General features: G+C 35.6%; 2 protein-coding genes across 2 annotated transcripts; one reads left to right on the forward strand and one right to left on the reverse strand.

Moving 5' to 3' along the window:
• The first annotated feature begins 1,838 nt into the window (after window positions 1–1,838).
• Window positions 1,839–4,615, forward strand: LOC121726018 (39S ribosomal protein L37, mitochondrial). The gene is made up of 5 exons (XM_042113233.1): window positions 1,839–2,073; window positions 2,265–2,612; window positions 2,944–3,233; window positions 3,637–3,806; window positions 4,323–4,615. Exons 1-5 carry the CDS (start codon window positions 1,895–1,897, stop codon window positions 4,569–4,571), a joined length of 1,236 nt encoding a protein of 411 aa, XP_041969167.1. The 5' UTR covers window positions 1,839–1,894; the 3' UTR covers window positions 4,572–4,615.
• A 51-nt stretch (window positions 4,616–4,666) lies between these two features.
• LOC121726017 (E3 ubiquitin-protein ligase synoviolin A) lies at window positions 4,667–15,909 on the reverse strand. Its single transcript, XM_042113232.1, has 11 exons — window positions 15,641–15,909; window positions 15,404–15,496; window positions 14,895–15,047; window positions 14,357–14,551; window positions 14,077–14,261; window positions 13,491–13,633; window positions 12,886–13,098; window positions 11,781–11,905; window positions 5,671–5,789; window positions 5,281–5,424; window positions 4,667–4,846 (listed from the first exon to the last, which is right to left on the reverse strand). The coding sequence occupies exons 1-11, from the start codon at window positions 15,767–15,769 to the stop codon at window positions 4,774–4,776; spliced, it is 1,572 nt and encodes a 523-aa protein (XP_041969166.1). The 5' UTR covers window positions 15,770–15,909; the 3' UTR covers window positions 4,667–4,773.
• Between the last annotated feature and the right edge of the window lie 2,719 nt (window positions 15,910–18,628).

An 18,628-nucleotide genomic window follows, 5' to 3' on the forward strand; every position in this document is an offset into this window, starting at 1 on the left:
GATACAGCCTGGAGACAGACAGACGGATTATATACAGGGTGCAATTTAATCTTCCTGCCAAATTTAGACATATTGATCCTTGTTAAAAATAAAAATACACGTATTTCTTCTTTTATAATCACTCAGTACTAAAATTTTGAGAAATAGCCTCCGAAAGTTCTCCTACCAAACACCACAAAATATGGACACATGCGCGGCCCGGCCCCGCCCCGCCCTTCCATTGACATTCTTGCAGTGACGGATTAAGACTACTTGATGCCCTAAGCAATCCATGCCTGTGGGCCCCCCTATCCGTATCTCAACTACAATCGGTCTTTGAACCTTTACTCTTCTGGTGCCCCCTCAGACGTGATGCCCTAGGCAATTGCTTAATTTGATTAAGGGCTAATCCGTCACTGCATTCTTGTTATTATCATAAGTTGCGAATTTTCCCTTCATACCACAGAATAGATAATAGTACAAGTACTTCATACTTTGACGAACTTAGGACCGTCAAATGTAAAGGACGTAGACAGGTATGTTTAGAATAAAATTAATTGATACACATCAAAAGAATCGAAAATTACAACTTTTTAATTACGAAAAATAAGCACTTTAGAAATTTATAATAAATCTAAACCACATCCTTTGCATTTAGGCGTATTTAAAAATAATTCAATTAACTTATGTACACAGTACAACTAATCAAAAAATAAAAATCAAAACAACCCACCTCTAAATCTTATTTACTTCCATCTTGTCTACACTTAGCAAAGTTCAAACGAGTTCAAACTGCAATCCGTTTTGCTCTAAGCAAAGTCTAGCGCGTTTTACACATTGTCTTTAAAAATTTGTTAAGCACAACTTTGTCACTTTTAACCTCGTCAGAGGCACGTCTTCGAGGCTGGCTAGGCGTGTTTTGCGCAGGTGTTGCGAAGTGCGAACTGTCCATAATCCGAGTCTTTGATTGTCTCGCGATTCAGATTCAGGGTACAGCTGCAGCATTCGAGAATCATCAATCAGCTGTTACAAAGACGAGGAACGCTTTCTTGCTCGTACAGTCTCTGGGTTCCGCGTAAATTTTCGCCACTTAAAATGTAGCACCTCCACCTATGCCTCCACATTTCTTAACACTCGATCGTGGTTAGGGTACATTGTAACAGACACTAATTAAAGCGCGGGGGCCGGGGGGGCCGGGGGCGCCGTGACAAACAAAATAATTACGTGTTAGCTATACAACTACGCGCGTGGTACTAAACGGTCGTCGGCGACCGGCGGGCGGCGGGCCTCCCGCCTCCTACCCCGCGCGTCACCCCCGCTTTACCCCTACGCATTACCGGTCTCGACTGGATATCTGTGCGGCGCGATGTACGAGCTCGGTCGCAATATCGCAATTATTATTAACTTATGAAGTGACCATTGCGCATCGATTTTTTTTTGGGATAAAGTATGTTATTGTAAAAAAGTTAGTTAAAGCCCCAAAAAAAATTTGGCAGGTAGGTTTAATTGCACCCTGTATATATATATGTTTTTGTGTATACAGGTTGTAATAAAAACATATATACCGACTTGACTTCTTGACTGTATTGACTTTATACTTCGACATTGACTAGCCTTTAGACCTGACGGACCTGACGATTTAGAAAAACGATGATGAAAATTGATATTAATATTATAGAATATCGTTTTCCCGACATAATATACTCGACACTGGCCGTGGTTATATAGCTGAAGTGCCATAATAAGAAAAAAAGTAGGAGAAGTAGAAGTAAACTGTTAATGTCATATATTGCTGTCTTAAATTCTTGTCAATTGTCAACTCATTGCAATTTTGATTGAATCAAGTTTGGTTAAAATTTCGATTTTCCTCTTTTTAAAAATATTTTATAAAATTACTTAAATATAATACGTAAAGATGAAGCTTACACAAGTTCTTAAGCGACAACATATTGATTTTATGTTCAAAAGACATTGGCTAGCACAAGGCAAAAGAGTACCTATGGAAACCGGAGTTGAAAAAGTACTTACAGAAAAAGGAATTCCTGTGATTGATGCTCTTGAGTTTGTTAAAGAAAAACCAGAAATTAGGGAAAGGTCTATATAATCTCCCTTTGATCCTGTTACTAGTACCTACTACCTATATCATTGACCTTAAAAGTTATTGTTTCAACTAGGCTTCACATTTTTCGTATTATTTATTTTTTTCCATATTATTATAAAAAGTATTATATTATATTAAAATATTTATACTTAATACAATTTTTTCAAAATCTTTAATATTCCAGGATAGAGATTATTGGACCATACGAACAGCCATTGCCCCTGGATAAAGATCACCCAAACTATAAAGAAAAACCATGCTTTACATTACTGAACAATAATGTTCTGTTAGAAGGACTTCCTCAAGCTCAAGTTCTAACCAAAACTGTCATAGCAGAAGATGTTTTGCCACAGAAAATTGAGAAACTTTCTGAGTTATCTGCTCCCAAAGCTGTTCATGATGGTGTGAAGAAGGCAATATTAAATGCGAATGTGTTTGATGCTGAACAAAAAAAGCTTCCAAAAATTAAAGATCCAGAGAGACCGGCATTCAACTTCCCTCGAATACTTGGAATTTCTGATAGAAGGCGCAAGTAAATGTTACAGTATTTTTTATTAGTATTTGCATGCTTTCTACCATATTAATTTTAGTCTTTCATTAATTTCAGCCAAGTAGTATTTTACCTTGCAATGTAATTTATTACACTTAAAAATTAACCAAATTGTTGAATAATTATTCTATCTCCTTTCCTAAAACCTTGATCGTGGAAAATCCAGACAAAATAGCTATTCTATTGTTACCGCGGTCGCCTTGGGGCTTGAGGTGTTAAAATCTTTTCAGTTTGTTTTTATTTTGTATAATATAAATTTTAAGCTTTAATTTTATTAATTCACTTTTCATTAATTTGTGAACTATTATTGTAGCCAAATACTGACAAACAAATTGCTTCAACTGGTAGAGAAATCAAATGATGCCGAGGTCACTCAGAACAAGTATGTGATTAATGATGTTGAAAGCAAGATATTATTTGACAAAGAAGATGAACTAATACAGTTTCAAGATGTGTCTGGTATCCTGGTAACAAGTAAAAAACCAGTGACACATGAAATCCCAACTTCAGACATAAAGTTCATTGAGATTCCCGATCTGTATCCAGTTAACCACACTGTGTCACTACCACCAGACCATTTCTATGACGAAAGCAGTAAATATCGTAAGTTACTATTATTCGTAACAAAACACCTTTGGCCATAGTAATAAAAATATTTACTCTGATCTAAGCTAATCACACATTATTGTAATGCGGGCTCTACACTCGCGGCGCGGTGAACACAATTCGAACAAATACGAAGCCGCGAAGCGCAAATACGAAGCCGCGAAACCCTTCACACTCGCGATTCGCGGCCTTCGCGTGCTTTCACGGCTTAACAGAATGATAATGACATCCACATAGATTGGCATGGAGTAAGTACATATTTTTTAAATAGGGCTCATGCAATTGCCGAAACTACCCTATTTTGTTTTTTAAATTATTTTGCCACAACATTTGCAAAAGAAACACCAGATTCTTTGCAAACTTTTATTACATCAAGTAAAATACAATATTTTTTTTGCAGCTCTCCGTTCTAATGTCACTGTAAAACATCCACACACAACCTGGTTACATTACAACAAAACTGAAGTTGGCACTCTCTATGAGTTACCAGTTAACCAATCCCAAGTACTCGGACGATCATTGACACATGCCTTTACAGTTGCCGCTGCGTACGCTAAACAATTATATGGTGTAAGTTATACTTCCTAAACAGTAAAAAGAGAAAGTTATACTCAAGTATAATATTATTTCTTGTAAATAGTTTTTCCTGTATTGACAACATTTCATGCATTTTTTCTTGAAATTCAATTTGGGATTATTGTCAAAAAAACAACTTGAGGCCGAAAATAATTGTAAAAGATTATTTTTACTGACCCATATATTTTTTAATCATAGCTCCTATCAGTCTTATGTTGCTATCATTCTGTTATGTTGAAATCCATACTCATGGTGTATCTCCAAGTGTAGAATATCATATTTGTTTTTGCATCATTGGTCACAAAGGTTTTTATTTATCATCTCTGAAATGTTGTCAATTACTTAATATTATTACACAGTTTGCCACTATTAGCGTTATAATAAAATATTAATATTAAATCCTACTATATACAGATAAAATTGTTGATAACGTGTTTAAGCCATAAGTCTACTCTAGGACAACGATGACATTTAAAATGAGTACAAAACACCATTAAAATATATTTTCAGGAGAAAGTCAAAGATTTACCTGAGCCAGTTCACATAAATTGTATACAAACAGATGGTCAATATTATCACTTTGGAGTTTTTGAACTGAATACACTGGACGTGGATGGAACAGATGGTACAAAGAACAAGTGGTTCTGCAGAAACAATATGAAGTTGTATGACTCTAGCTGCTATTTAAGTGGAATGCCCGTGCTGGAGAACTACAACCCGAAAGTATACAGTTACATCAATGCAATGTACAACTGCTGATACTGTATAATTAATAGCTTTAGTAATAAATTATATTAGATACATTCGTTTTTTTTCACTGACTTAGTAGTGTACGTGGTATTTAATAAAATGTATTCACGTGTTTAGATTTATATTTACAAGAACATAAATACATTAACTTTAGGATAGAATATGCATGGTTTGTAAAACACTTTGTACACATAATATAGTAAAAGTTCTTTTAATTATTTTCCGCTTGAAATTTTTGAAGTCGTCTTCTCCTTAACTCCTCAGCTTCGCTATTAGAATTATCCCTGTAAATAAACATTTTCGAATTAACTTTTTTCTTAATTTCATTGTATTAGCTATAGCAAACAAGATCATTGTGCACCCAAGAAAATATAATATAATGCACATACATTTTCATTTCTACTATAGATCACGATTGCCACGAAACAATCCATATTATAAATGCGAAAGTCTGTCTGTCTGTTCCTCTTCACGCCCAAACCGCTGAACCGATTATGCTGAAGTTTGGTGTGGAGATACATTGAGTCCCCGGAAAGGATATAAGATACTTTTTATACCAGAAAAATGTACGGTTTCCGTGCTATAAACTAATTTTGGCACAACGGAGTTGCGGGCGTCATTTAGTTTATAATAATCATCGGTTTAGAGCTAACAGACAGACACACTTTAGAATGTATGTATAACATTAGTATAGACAATTCATTAGTTAAAGTATTACCTATTAGAACCTAAATCCGTAGTGTCAGTCATTTTATGCATAGGATCTTTTTCCTTGCTGGTGGAGGGTCCTGGCTCGGACGCGGCGCTAGTACCGTTCACTTGCGACGTCGATGGCATGTGGACAGGCGACGGCTCCGTGCGGCTGAAAATATTACATTAATTAATTATTATTATTAATCCTGTGTGTCCTGTGTTCCTTACAACAAATTACTAGACAAAAGGAAGGCGTTTCATCTTATTAAACCTATTTCTGATGATTACAATACATATTTGCAATTATTTACTGATTGAAATTTATTTTGTTAATTAGTTAAATCATAAGAAATGGTTAATTTATGACGTTAAATACAATATTGACAGTTCAAGCAAAACAAAATGGCGGGCTTACAAGATGTCAGTCTGCGTGGCGACGTTGGCGCGGTTGAGCGGCAGATTGGCGACCACAGTGGAGTACTGCTGCATCAGCAGCACCGATGCATCCATCATAGCCTGAATCTCGTGTAGTAGCTGCAAATATAACATTTGTATTACCTACTAGATGAGCCAATGAACTTGGTATCGTCTCTCCCCTGGACTTCCACGAAAATTTCATGACTAAAATGAGCCAAATCGGTTCAGCCGGTAACTAAAAAATCGAAGTTTAAAAAAAACAAACCTAACCTATCGAAAAAATCGACATTAAAAAAAACCTAACCTAGCCTAACGGGTCAGGGTTGGCTGATTCGGTTTTGCGACTAATTTTGCAAACCTAATCTATTTTATTCATAGGTTTACTGACACAGTACGTCACGTACAGTGGTTACAGTAAGAAAGGATAAATGTAAAGAAACAAATTCATGTAACGTGACATAATAATAATCCAACCCTGAATTTGAGTTGGTGTCCGCTCGCTACGATCTGTCGAACTATTTATTGAACCGCTTATTCCATCATTTTTACCGCTCATTTAGTTATTGGACTGGTCAATTATTTTTAGAATAGACATTGTATGATAAAATCAGCGACTAATTTATTTCATTAAAGTCCACGTTTTACTGTCGCAATAATTAATCAACCGCCATTAAATTAAATTACTGCTTAATATTTTTTTCAACTCATCATAATAACATCTCAAATGATTAAATAACAGCTCAAAAAATGACTTCCCTTATTTTAGTCCGATTGAAGAAAAAGAAACTAAATGAAATCAGATGAATACAATATAAAATATTTTTGTATTTATTTTAAAGAACTCCATGTAGAATGGACCACAAGTATATTAAAAAATTATATTATAATACCTACGAATAATAAAATTAAATTAAGAAATTTAAAAAAACCCCCGCCAAACAACTTTAAAAAGTAATGAAATAATATATTTTACTGACTTTAAGTTTAAAGAATTCCTAAGTGCTAAGTGATATTTTAGTCTATAATTGTTGTCACGGTGTGTCGGGGGACCGCCAACAGTGTCTTTTGCATTTTGTATCGCCATGTCACTGATTGTCTCGATTTGGTTCGCTGTGAACTGACCCTTAAACTATCTACATTAGCGGTCCCCCGACACACCGTGACAACAATTATAGACTAAAATATCACTTTACACTTAGGAATTATTTAAACTTAAAAGTCAGTAAAATATATTACTTATTTCATTACTTTTTAAAGTTGTTTGGCGGGTTTCTTTTTAAATTTCTTAATTTAATTTTATTTCATGCCTTTTAAACTTGTGTTGGTTATAGTGCAGAATAATTCTGTTCTGTTAAGTATTCAGTATTAAAAATATTTTGTCATAGAACTCAGTATTCTTAGCTGGTACCGTCTTCAAAATAATGAAGATTGTGTAGATATAAATAGTTGAGGTTTAGGACAGTTATGCATAAGGCACATTAAAGAGTAAGAATTATTTAACACTTTTTTGTTCATTATAAATTATTATTGTTTTTACCCTGGAAGTCGGTTTTAATTTTTTGTTAAAAATAATAATATTTTTATCCTGTTCTAAATAAAAAATTCTGAGGCGTGTTTTGTGACACACAGTCATAGTTCTAACCTAACCTACTTTTGGACTTTCTGGATTGTGTTTGTTTTTGTTTTATTTCGAGCCCCCCTTTTATTTGACGACGGTCGCCGGCTGCTGCCGCAGCACGCTCGCTGCGCTCGCTCGACTCCCTCTGTGTTGTGGTCTAAGTTATAACCTAACCTAACCAACTTTTGGACTTTCTGGATTGTGTTTGTTTTTGTTTTGACGGGGGGCTGTGCCCCCCGAACCCCCCTTTCAATTTCAACAAATATTCGAGGAGAAATTACGTTCTCCTCGAATATTTGTTGAAATTTTGATTCACTCGTATGTGCCTCCACAATTTTTGTCTCTTTAATAACAGTTGTAACTTTTATTAACAACTTTCTTTCCGAAAAACAACCACAAACACCTGCTAGTTGACGCCATATTGTAAATAAAACGCACCTAGCGCCGCAGCGGTGCGCGCTGAACTACTTCAATTAGACGGCGGCTTTTGAATCTGCTGTAGTGTTGAACGTTTTGAGCGACTAAAATATTCAATCTAAAAGCTAGACGTGTGATTCAATGGCGTTGTTCAGTCAAAGGGCTAGCTGTTTGATTGAACGGCTTTTTAAACCAGTCGGCTGCGACATATACATAGAAATAGTTGAGATTTAGACAAATTCTGAAAAAGGCACTATTAAAGAGGAGTTATTTAATATTTTTTAGTTCATATTACTATTGTTTTTACCTTGGAAGTCCGTTTTAATTTTTTTGTTAAAAATAATAATTTCAATCATATTTGTGAATTTTCCTACTGCTCTTAGATTTTGGACAGTGGGGGGCGAAAAGGATAGAATGATTGGAAAAGTAACGTGCCAAAAGAGTACCGAACGATTGCATTGTTGGGGTCAGGTATGTTTTAAAATACTTACGGGGGCGTATACTAAATATGAATGTATACCCGATATCAACACGCGCAAGTGACGTCACAAATGTTAGGTAAAGGTACGCTTTATTGAATTGATTTTTGTTTACTGGATTTGAAAATATACCCGACGGCAACGCGGTTTCTGACGTCATGAGCGTTGAGTGAAGGTATAGATTCCATATACGCGGATCCGACAGCTCGCTCTTGATCAAGCAATGATAAAATTAATGTTCATGTACGCCTGTCTTTAAAGGCTCTAAAGTACTGTGTGAATTTATTTCTATCATTACACTCATGGAAACTCATCAGCTCAACATAATATAATATTATGCTCAAATCTTAATATATATATTTCTTGTGTGCGTGTGTATGTGACTGAACTCCTCCTAAACGACTGGACCAATTTTGATGAAATTTTTTGTGTGTGTTCGTGGAGATTCGAGAATGGTTTAGATTTACAGTTTGGTCTACTGGAAAATGTTTTTTCAATTAATTTCTTATTTATAAGGAGTTGTTGATTTTGGAATGTTTTACATTAGATCCGGCGGACGGCGCTATCATCGCATTCAATATTATTCTATTTCAATTTTAGTTTGTCCTGACAGATGGTGCTACGATTAATTTGAAAAAAAATTTGTTATTCAATTCATGTGCTGATTAAAATATTAAATAAATAACACATAGGCTATAATTTTAACCGACTTTCAAAATGGGGGAGGTGTTATGTTCGTTTTCTTATATTCAACGATTACTCCGCCGTTTGTTAACCGATTTTCAAAATTTTTCTTTTGGTATATAGGGTATCATCCCAGTTTGGTATTATATTCAGAAAAGTGGTGATCTGATGAAGGATCCATAAGTAATCGAGGGAACTCCTCAAAACTTATAGGGAAACATATGGTGACTTCGGTTTCGTGAGAAGTATTCTAAGCATATGCTACCAACAAGTAAGATTTTGCACCGAGATATACCTGGTATACCGTGGTTCGGAAGGTGCTGAGAGAATTCCTGATTCTTTATAGATACAAGTTTGGGAGTTTCGGCGTTGTTTTAAGAACAGAAAGCATATGCTACTATGCAAATTACATTCTTCATCATCATCATCATCATCATCACTACCATATTATACCATTTCATAGTCTTTTAGATCGAGACTCGAGTTTGTCAAGCGATAATTAAAAAAAATCTATATCTACCTAATATTATAAACCTGAAGAGTATGTTTGCTTGAACGCGTCAATCTCAGAAACTACAGGTCCGATTTAAAAACTTATCTCAGTGTTAGATAGATCATTTATCGAGTAAGACTCATCATTTATCGAGAAGGTTATATTATATTATTACTCTAAGACTAATACGACAGAAGAAACTCAGGAAAATGTGGGAAAAACGGGGGAAATATTTTTTATGGGAAAATGTACCTACGGATTCTGTAAAATTTCTAATTTACGCGGGCGAAGCCGCGCGGGACATCTAGTATAACTATAATCGTCCTTATAAATTTTAAGGAGAATAACATACCTCATAGATCTTATAATCAAATTGCTAACTTGGTAACCTAAACACCAAGCTCGAATTATTTACATTGAAATAACATTATAATTTTGTAAATCGTTCGACAAATTCGGGTTTCGTTCTTAAAGACGATTAAAAGTACCAATAATAATTAGATAATTCATGGTGTGGTGACTGGTGGTAGTGATAATGATGATGATGGATGTAACTTGCATAGTAGCATATGCTTTCAGTTCTTAAACCAACTCCGAAACCCCCAAACTTGCATTTAAAAGGAATCCGGAGTTCTCTTAGCACTTTCGGAACCATGGTATATCTTATTGCAAAATCTTGCTTTTTGGTAGCATATGCTTAGGATACTTCTTAAAAAATTGAAATCACTATATGTTTCCATATAAATTTTGAGGAGTTCCCTCGATTACTCATGGATGTATGGTGGAATGGTGGTGATGATGATGATGATTAATGAAATTTGCATAGCAGTATATGCTTTCAGTTCTTAAGACAACGCCGAAACCCCCAAACATGTATCTATAAGGAGTAAGGAGTTCTGTTCGCCACCTTCGAACCATGGTATATCCTGGTGCAAAATCTTATTTTTTGGTAACAAATGCCTGGAATACTTCATATGAAACCAAAAAAATCATATGTTTCCATTTGAATTTTGAAGAATTTCATTTCCATTCGATTATTCATGGATCCCATCATCAGGTCACCACTTTTCTGAACATGGTACCAAATTGGAGTAATACCCTATACAACAAAACAAAAATTTTGAAAATCGGTTCACAAACGGCGGAGTAATCGTTGAACATACATAAAAAAAAAACATATCCACAGCCGAACGTATAACCTCCTCGTTTTTGGAAGTCGGTTAAAAATTATATCCCAATGAATACCATCTAGGAATGTCCTTTTGGATGAGGCCGTCAATTATATGAGTCCAAACATGAAACCTCCACTTTGGGTTCATATGGAGCTCGGCTTCTATAGAATCCAGGTGATGCTGCAGCTGCAGCATGCAAACATTTATTGGTTACTAGCGTCTAGCTGTCCCGGTGAACTTCGTGTCACTTTAAAACCTTCCCTGGACTTCTACGAATATTTTAAGACTAAAATCAGTCCAATCCGTCCAGCCGTTTTCGAGTTTTAGCGCGACTTACATATTTGAAAATCCATTTTTATATACATAGATCTACGTCTTACTAGTTGTCGCAATTAAAATGAGCCAAACACGAAACCATTGCTCTTAGTTGGTGAGGAGCTGGGTAGTGGGTATCCTATTGATTACCAGGTGATGCAGCAGCACCAGGTCAACTTTCCATTAATGTGTTCATAAATGCGTGACATTTATGAACTAGAATGCAATAAAGCCCACCAAACGACTTCAAGTTGCTAATCGGCCCTTCACGAACCAGATGAACCGCGATTTTTCAGCACAGAGCAGGCTGATGATGATGAACTATAGCTAAGAACACTCTCAATTAAGTCTGCTTTCAAACAAAAAAAACTAGATCAAAATCGGTCCACCCGTTTGGATGCTACGATGCCACAGACAGACAGACAGACAGACCGACAGACAGACACGTCAAACTTATAACACCCCTCTTTTTTATCGGGGGTTAATAAAAACTATTCATTATTCGTAGTATAATACATAAAGCAGATATGTTACTACCGCGCGCGTTGTGAAGATTCAAATACGGCCCAATTGTTCGGAAGAGTTTTAAGCCGGAAAATAGTATGGACGTAACATATCTGTATAAGTAGAATATCATTGAATACATATTAACTTTATGGGCCCCATAGGGCATTAAAATAGGAGGCATTTTGAGCGTTTTGTTCGTTTTTAACGCTAAAATCTAAATAGAACGTGGGGATAGCAGGTGTGACGTCACTGAACGCTGATTGGTGTTTTGAAATCTGTTCCGTTTCAAGTTACTTTTAATTCGTCATTTTTGTAAAAAAACAATATTTTATAAAATATTAACCTTGCAGACTGCAGTAGCCCCTTCATAAATATTAAACTTTCATTACAAAAAGAGGAAAAGGCATTGAAAAGATTATTCACCTTAAGTCGTGCTTCGATATTCCTGCGTTCGGTTCCTTCCATACGCTGCAGCTCCTCCGTGGTAAGGGTGGCGAGGTTCGCGGGGCGTGGGGGTGGCGGCGGCGGCATGCCCCATGCCATCATTGCTTTGGAATGAAGAATGTCGTTAGAGCATCGAAATACTGATTAAAAGTCATTAAGCTATGTTGAAATGTAACATAATGTCTAGTTAGGGTTAGTCGCCCTCTTAATGTAAAATTATAACCAAAGATTTAACATCTCGCTATCGCTATATTTAAATAATAATAAGTCATTCTCTCAATACTCTCATCATCCACGCTAATAAAATAAGTAATATTTTAAATTGGAAAGGCTAGATGTCCATCTGATATCTCTTCAGGTCAAAACTGCTGAACCGATTTTACACGTGGGACGTGCGTGTCCGGGCATGCACGGAGCTTGCGGTGCGGTGGGACTTGGGAGGGGACTGCAGGCCGGAGACAATATAACATAATATGGAGTTATAATACTTTTTTTGTTGATATGCTTACATTTTTTGTCAATCGTAGTGATTTATTTGGACAGAAATATCTCATTGATTTACTCGCTAGGATTTGGTGATAATTTACTGTATTGGGCGTTCGATTACAATGTAGTGTGGTTGTGACTAAAATAGCTGGTAGTATTGCAATTTTAGACTTTCTTTTTTTTGATGTTAAGTATTTTCTTTGGTAAATAAGGTTTTTTTTCAGATCATTTTTTGGTGGTCATTATATGTATATTCTGTTCCCCAATTTAAAAAAATCGTTGCAGAACGGTCACTTCGCGGCGGTGGGTAGAGCGGGGGTGGCGCGGAAGGCCCGGCCGCGGCACGCGCCGGCGGCGACGCGTAGTGTCCATTAATTGTAGTGTTTTTTAGGAAAACTTTCAGAAGCGATTTCTTAACATTTTAGTACTGAGTGATACCAAAATGTTAAGAAATCGCTTAACATTTTACATAAATGAAAAAATACGTGTACTTTTATTTTTAACAAGGATCAATATATCGAAATTTGGAAGGTTTAATTGCATCCTGTATATAATATTTATCAATTTGTCAATAAATATTCAAAAATTAATTTCTCACGTGGTGGCGGCATAGTAGGGAAGGGCGGCGGCGCGGGTTGAGCGGGAGGCGGCGGAGGGGGCGCGGCGGCGGGCGGGGCGGCGGGCGCGGGGGGCGGGGTCTCGGGCGCACGCAGCACGTTCAGCCGGCAAGTGGGGCACGTCTGCTGCCGCTGGAACCACAGGCGCAGGCACGCCGCGTGGAAGATGTGGTTGCAAGGCAGCTTCTTTGCACCTACAACCAGAATTGATATTTAATATTGTTTAAAGACATTCAGCTTATATAAATCATTTATGATACCGCGCGTGCGCCGAACAAAGTAGTGATGAATTCAAGTCGAACCTTTGGCCAATCGCTTGTGTACACGATACACGACTCACATATGCCAACCACATGTTTGAATTTGGTGCATCACTGCAAGACTTTGGCGCGCTCCGTTCTTTTTCATAAGTTCATGCATCAAAAATAGTATGAAATTTATTTATAAAGGTTTCCCTTTATAAATAAATTTCATCAAACAAACACGTGCATTATCAAAACACATTGAAACATTTTTCTTATACAATGTAGTTACATCTACCATTATTTAAGTTTGATCTATTCGTTAATTTATGTCATCACATCACCTGTATGCATTTCCTCGCGGCAGATGATGCACTCGTTGTCTGCAGCGGCGAGTTCCTCGGGCGTGGCGTCGGGGTAGAGCGTGTTCATGTGGTGTATCGCCCGGCGGGACAGCACCACATCGTTGTACGCCTTCTTGAAACTCCTAAACCATAGTACAATATTGATTACCTCTAAAAATTTTTTTTTCGACAAAGGCAAGCAGACCTTGATAACTTACTAAGAAAATATTTTAATTGGTAAAGGGGATAATAGTTCAAATTCATGTACTATACCTTGTACTAAATAAAAGCCTTTAAAAATATTATATTAATAGAAGCTCGACAGTTTCTTAGCCGAAAACTTTAGATTTTCGTGTGTTTATTAAAACCAATTAATTTCCTTCTGAACCTTAATTTTAAAGCAATCTAAATTGTTATTTAATTGCTCACAAGTTACTACATATTTTGTGACACATGATATTGAATAACAAATTTTTGTAATAACATTTTTTATAGTTGTGAGCCATAGCATGTGATATGTGATATTTAAAAGGGTATTATTATTTGCTTATTAGAATATTTTGAAAGTATATTTTTAAACACTTACCTCATCGTTTCATACATAGGCCGGAACGCAAACAGAGGTAGGGTGTAGATCCTCACCATAACGGCCACGAAACCAACATACAGCATCACCTTCAGGAAGTTTATAGCCAGATCGGTGTACAGCAAGACGGCTGCCTTGCTCTCCCATGGTGCTTCCCATCGAGAGTCAATAGCGTGCAGAAGATACTGAAAATGTTATTTGGGATAAATATTCATAGAATCTTTCCAATAAATAAAGAGAATAAAATTCAGCTTTACACAAGACCATAAAATTCACTTACCTTTATGACAATATTCGCTATCATTATAACCAGAATGCTGTATTCAAATCCAAACACTAGCTGTACTGAAGGCCCTTTGGTGGCCGTAAATAAGTAGGCATGGTGGATGAAGAACAGATCAGCTTGAGCCAGGAGCATCAGCAGACTTAGGATTCTCACATGGAACAGCACCCCTATCACAGGACTTCTTTCCATCTACAAATAATTATAAATTAATTAACATAAAATGTTAGATGATGTAAGATGTTACATAATATTTCTGTTGAAAACCATGAATAAATCAGGCTGGTCAGTAGTTACTGTTTTTAGAATTACATATTTACTTCAAACAAAAATCAAAATGATCAACATTTTTATGACTTATTTAAAAAGCAACAGAAAAAAATTCTTCAACAGTATTTTAATATATTTTTATTTTTTAAATACTATCTGTTTCAAATTAGTTTTTTTTTTTAATTAGGGTATAATATCAAATATAATTTTAAAAAGAAAATTACATGTAATTTTTTTATTTTAAGTAATTCAAATCAAAACTTACATAATCAACCCTATCTTCAGCGAGCCAGTGAAATGCTTTTAAAAACAGCAAAAGTGTGAACAATGCTATAAATTTAGGATTGAAATCATCTCTGAATACTGTGAAGGCCAGACATGTCTCAGTTATAGCATACCAAGATCTCTCTATCAAGTGCTAAAATATCAAGATACAAGATTAGACTTGGGTATAGTATCAAAAAATTACATTCCTAAAAATACCAAATACTTTGAATACAAGGAAATAAATGTGAACCCAAAGTGATAGTTAATCTAGATAGCCTTTTTACTTGAGGTTTTACCTTTTGGCAATTTCTAGATCACCTTGATTATGAAACAAAGATTTGCCAATGATAACATTAAGTTCCTTGTATTGTAAATACCTTTATATTAGTTGAACTCAATTACTGAATTACTAGAATGTTGTATTTGAAACTGCTAAAATTTTCCTTAGGTACACTAACAACATTGAAATTGTGCATTGAGTAAATGAAATTGTAAAAATAGCTTTACCTCAAATTCTGTGGGACGTAGTTGACCAAAGAATATTTTCCTCAGAATTTTACCAACCAGTAGGACTAAGATAAAAGCTTGCAAGTACATTACCTTAAAAGGAATATAACGATAAATTTAATAACGTAATGACATCAACATTTATAAGGTATTTTGACAGAAATTAAACATAGTTGCTAAAAAGTGGAGGTGATTTATAAATAACTTATATTGATTAAATATTTTTTGCATACTTACAGCCATGCTAGGGTTTGAGTTAGTAAGATAAACTACCGAGGGATAAAATTGTTTTTTCTGGTAATAGGCATTGCCGATTACGACTGTAGTAAGTACTAGACTTATAACTGTAGCCACAACAGCCTTCATATTGATCTGATTATATATTCTTGGCGTCCATACAAAATACTTTCACGATTTAATGCAATCTTTAATCACATATTAGTCAACAAATTCATTTTCAAAACATTCTCCTCCGATCTTCTGTGGCACAAAAAATTATTTTGACGTGTTCAATGTTCATTTGTGTCACAGATGTCAAAACATTTTTTTTCTAAATTTGCGATTGGATTTTTATAAAGCTTTTGGATGTAATGTACTTTAATTTTTAAAACTATTGACATATTTTATTACTTATTTTGTGATTAGGATCATAAACTTATAATATACTGCATTATAAGTTTATGGATTAGGATAAACTTTAGTTGATCAAAATTCAAATACTGTGAAATTCAAATACTGTAAAATTATATATTTTTCATTTTTACAAGGCATTGTAATAAAGCGTCGCGTCGGTACCACTTTAAAGTTCGCTGTTCGACAAAGCTGTTTAAGTAAGGGTCTATACAGTGGGACCGCATTTCAACTGCAATCCAGCCGCAAATTGCAGTTCAAGTGCAGTTTGAATGCAGTTGATAATAATGGTCTGTAGTTCTATTGCAGTCGTGTCAACTGCATTCAAACTGCACTTGAACTGCAATTTGTGGTTGGATTGCAGTTTGCATCTGTATAGACCCTAATATGAACGTGGCGAGAAAAGGAACTATCATACAAAAACGTCATTTTTCCATAAAGTTAATATACCTAGCGGAATAGAGCAACAATCTCGAGCTGTCAAACGAAACCGAAATTGGTTTCATCTGCGTGTAAAAATATGTGTATTATACGTACTTATACACTTACACAAGTATGATGGAACATGATTTCTATGAGATTAAATTGTCAACGTGCGGCAGCCGGGCGCCGGCACGTGCCGACTTGACGTCAAAAAGAGAATGCTGCTGTCATGTATCACACGTCTCTTTTTACCACGCAGTGTTACTGATAGTGACATCTCTCTTACTCAGGCCTTTGTTTCTCTATTCCGCTAGGTATATTAACTTTATGCATTTTTCACAGTTCTCCTTTACCAGTAGCGCCCATTGACATATTCATTCAGCCGACTTGACTTCTAACGGCCGTTCCCAATATTTGATCTATCTCTGGTTTTGCCCTACTAGAGATAGGAATAGCTCACAATTGACATAAAATCTCTAATGTCTAATGTGAGCTATTCCTATCTCTAGTAGGACAAAACCAGAGATAGATCAAATATTGGGCCGAACGGCCGTAAGTCAAGTCGGTTGAATGAATATTTTACTGATTAGACTTTAGACCTGACATTATAGAAAAACGATGCTGAAAATCCATACTAATATTATAAATGCGAAAGTATCTCTGTCTGTCTGTCTGTCTTGCTTTCACGCCAAAACTACTGAACCGATTGCAATGAAATTTTGTATACAGTTATTCTAGAGTCTGAGAAAGGACATAGGCTACATTTTGATGTGGGAAAATATCTTATTTCCATGAAAATATCGATGAAAATGAATTCGCATTGCGCGTGGCCAGCACTCATCCCGGGGGTCCTGGGTTCGAGTCCCGCAGGCGGAACAAAAAGTTTTCAATGTTCCTGGGTCTTGGATGTGTATTAAAATAAAATTTCAAAAATCTTAAACATATTTTATGTATAATATTATAAAAAATCCAGAAATATATCGATGGGATGAACATTTTAGTTCTAATACGATTCAACAGATGGCGTTTTATTTTTTACTTTATTGTAACATAGAACTAATCATACTTATTAGTTAGTATGTTTTTGTTTATAGTTCTTAATACGTTAGAATATTATGTTTAATAATATTATCACTTGGTATAATAATAATCAATCTATCTTATCTTATGTAGAACTCCTACTGCATTTCTAATCCATACTATCCATACTAATATTATAAATGCGAAAGTATCTCTGTCTGTCTGTCTGTCTTGCTTTCACGCCAAAACTACTGAACCGATTGCAATGAAATTTTGTATACAGTTATTCTAGAGTCTGAGAAAGGACATAGGCTACATTTTGATGTGGGAAAATATCTTATTTCCATGAAAATATCGATGAAAATGAATTCGCATTGCGCGTGGCCAGCGCTCATCCCGGGGGTCCTGGGTTCGAGTCCCGCAGGCGGAACAAAAAGTTTTCAATGTTCCTGGGTCTTGGATGTGTATTAAAATAAAATTTCAAAAATCTTAAACATATTTTATGTATAATATTATAAAATCCATACTAATATTATAAATGCGAAAGTATCTCTGTCTGTCTGTCTTGCTTTCACGCCAAAACTACTGAACCGATTGCAATGAAATTTTGTATACAGTTATTCTAGAGTCTGAGAAAGGACATAGGCTACATTTTGATGTGGGAAAATATCTTATTTCCATGAAAATACCGATGAAAATGAATTCGCATTGCGCGTGGCCAGCGCTCATCCCGGGGGTCCTGGGTTCGAGTCCCGCAGGCGGAACAAAAAGTTTTCAATGTTCCTGGGTCTTGGATGTGTATTAAAATAAAATTTCAAAAATCTTAAACATATTTTATGTATAATATTATAAAAAATCCAGAAATATATCGATGCAATGAACATTTTAGTTCTAATACGATTCAACAGATGGCGTTTTATTTTTTACTTTATTGTAATACTAGCTGTTGCCCGCGACTTCGTCCGCGTGGACTTAAGTTTATAGCGCGCGGTGTCAACAAAATGTGTGTCAAATTTAAAAACTTTTTAAAACCCTGGTAAGTGGTATCCCTCTTAGGGCCGCGCTACACCGGAATGGCAGCGCTGAAAGTGCTCGCCTCGCCGCTGCCATTCCGGTGTAGCGCGGCCCTTAATTAATCAAAATACCCAAAAA

Source organism: Aricia agestis, chromosome 4 (genome assembly GCF_905147365.1).
Source record: "Aricia agestis chromosome 4, ilAriAges1.1, whole genome shotgun sequence".
NCBI classification, from domain to species: domain Eukaryota; kingdom Metazoa; phylum Arthropoda; class Insecta; order Lepidoptera; family Lycaenidae; genus Aricia; species Aricia agestis.

Excerpts from the sequence above, each read along its gene's own strand:
- LOC121726018 (XM_042113233.1), top strand. The coding sequence starts at position 1,895 with ATGAAGCTTACACAAGTTCTTAAGCGACAACATATTGATTTTATGTTC. Across the intron at positions 2,074-2,264 it reads AAACCAGAAATTAGGGAAAG|GATAGAGATTATTGGACCAT; the intron begins GTCTATATAATC and ends TTAATATTCCAG. Across the intron at positions 2,613-2,943 it reads ATTTCTGATAGAAGGCGCAA|CCAAATACTGACAAACAAAT; the intron begins GTAAATGTTACA and ends CTATTATTGTAG.
- LOC121726017 (XM_042113232.1), bottom strand. The coding sequence starts at position 15,769 with ATGAAGGCTGTTGTGGCTACAGTTATAAGTCTAGTACTTACTACAGTC. Across the intron at positions 14,552-14,894 it reads CTGAAGATAGGGTTGATTAT|ATGGAAAGAAGTCCTGTGAT; the intron begins GTAAGTTTTGAT and ends AATTATTTGTAG. Across the intron at positions 14,262-14,356 it reads TAGCGAATATTGTCATAAAG|TATCTTCTGCACGCTATTGA; the intron begins GTAAGTGAATTT and ends TAACATTTTCAG.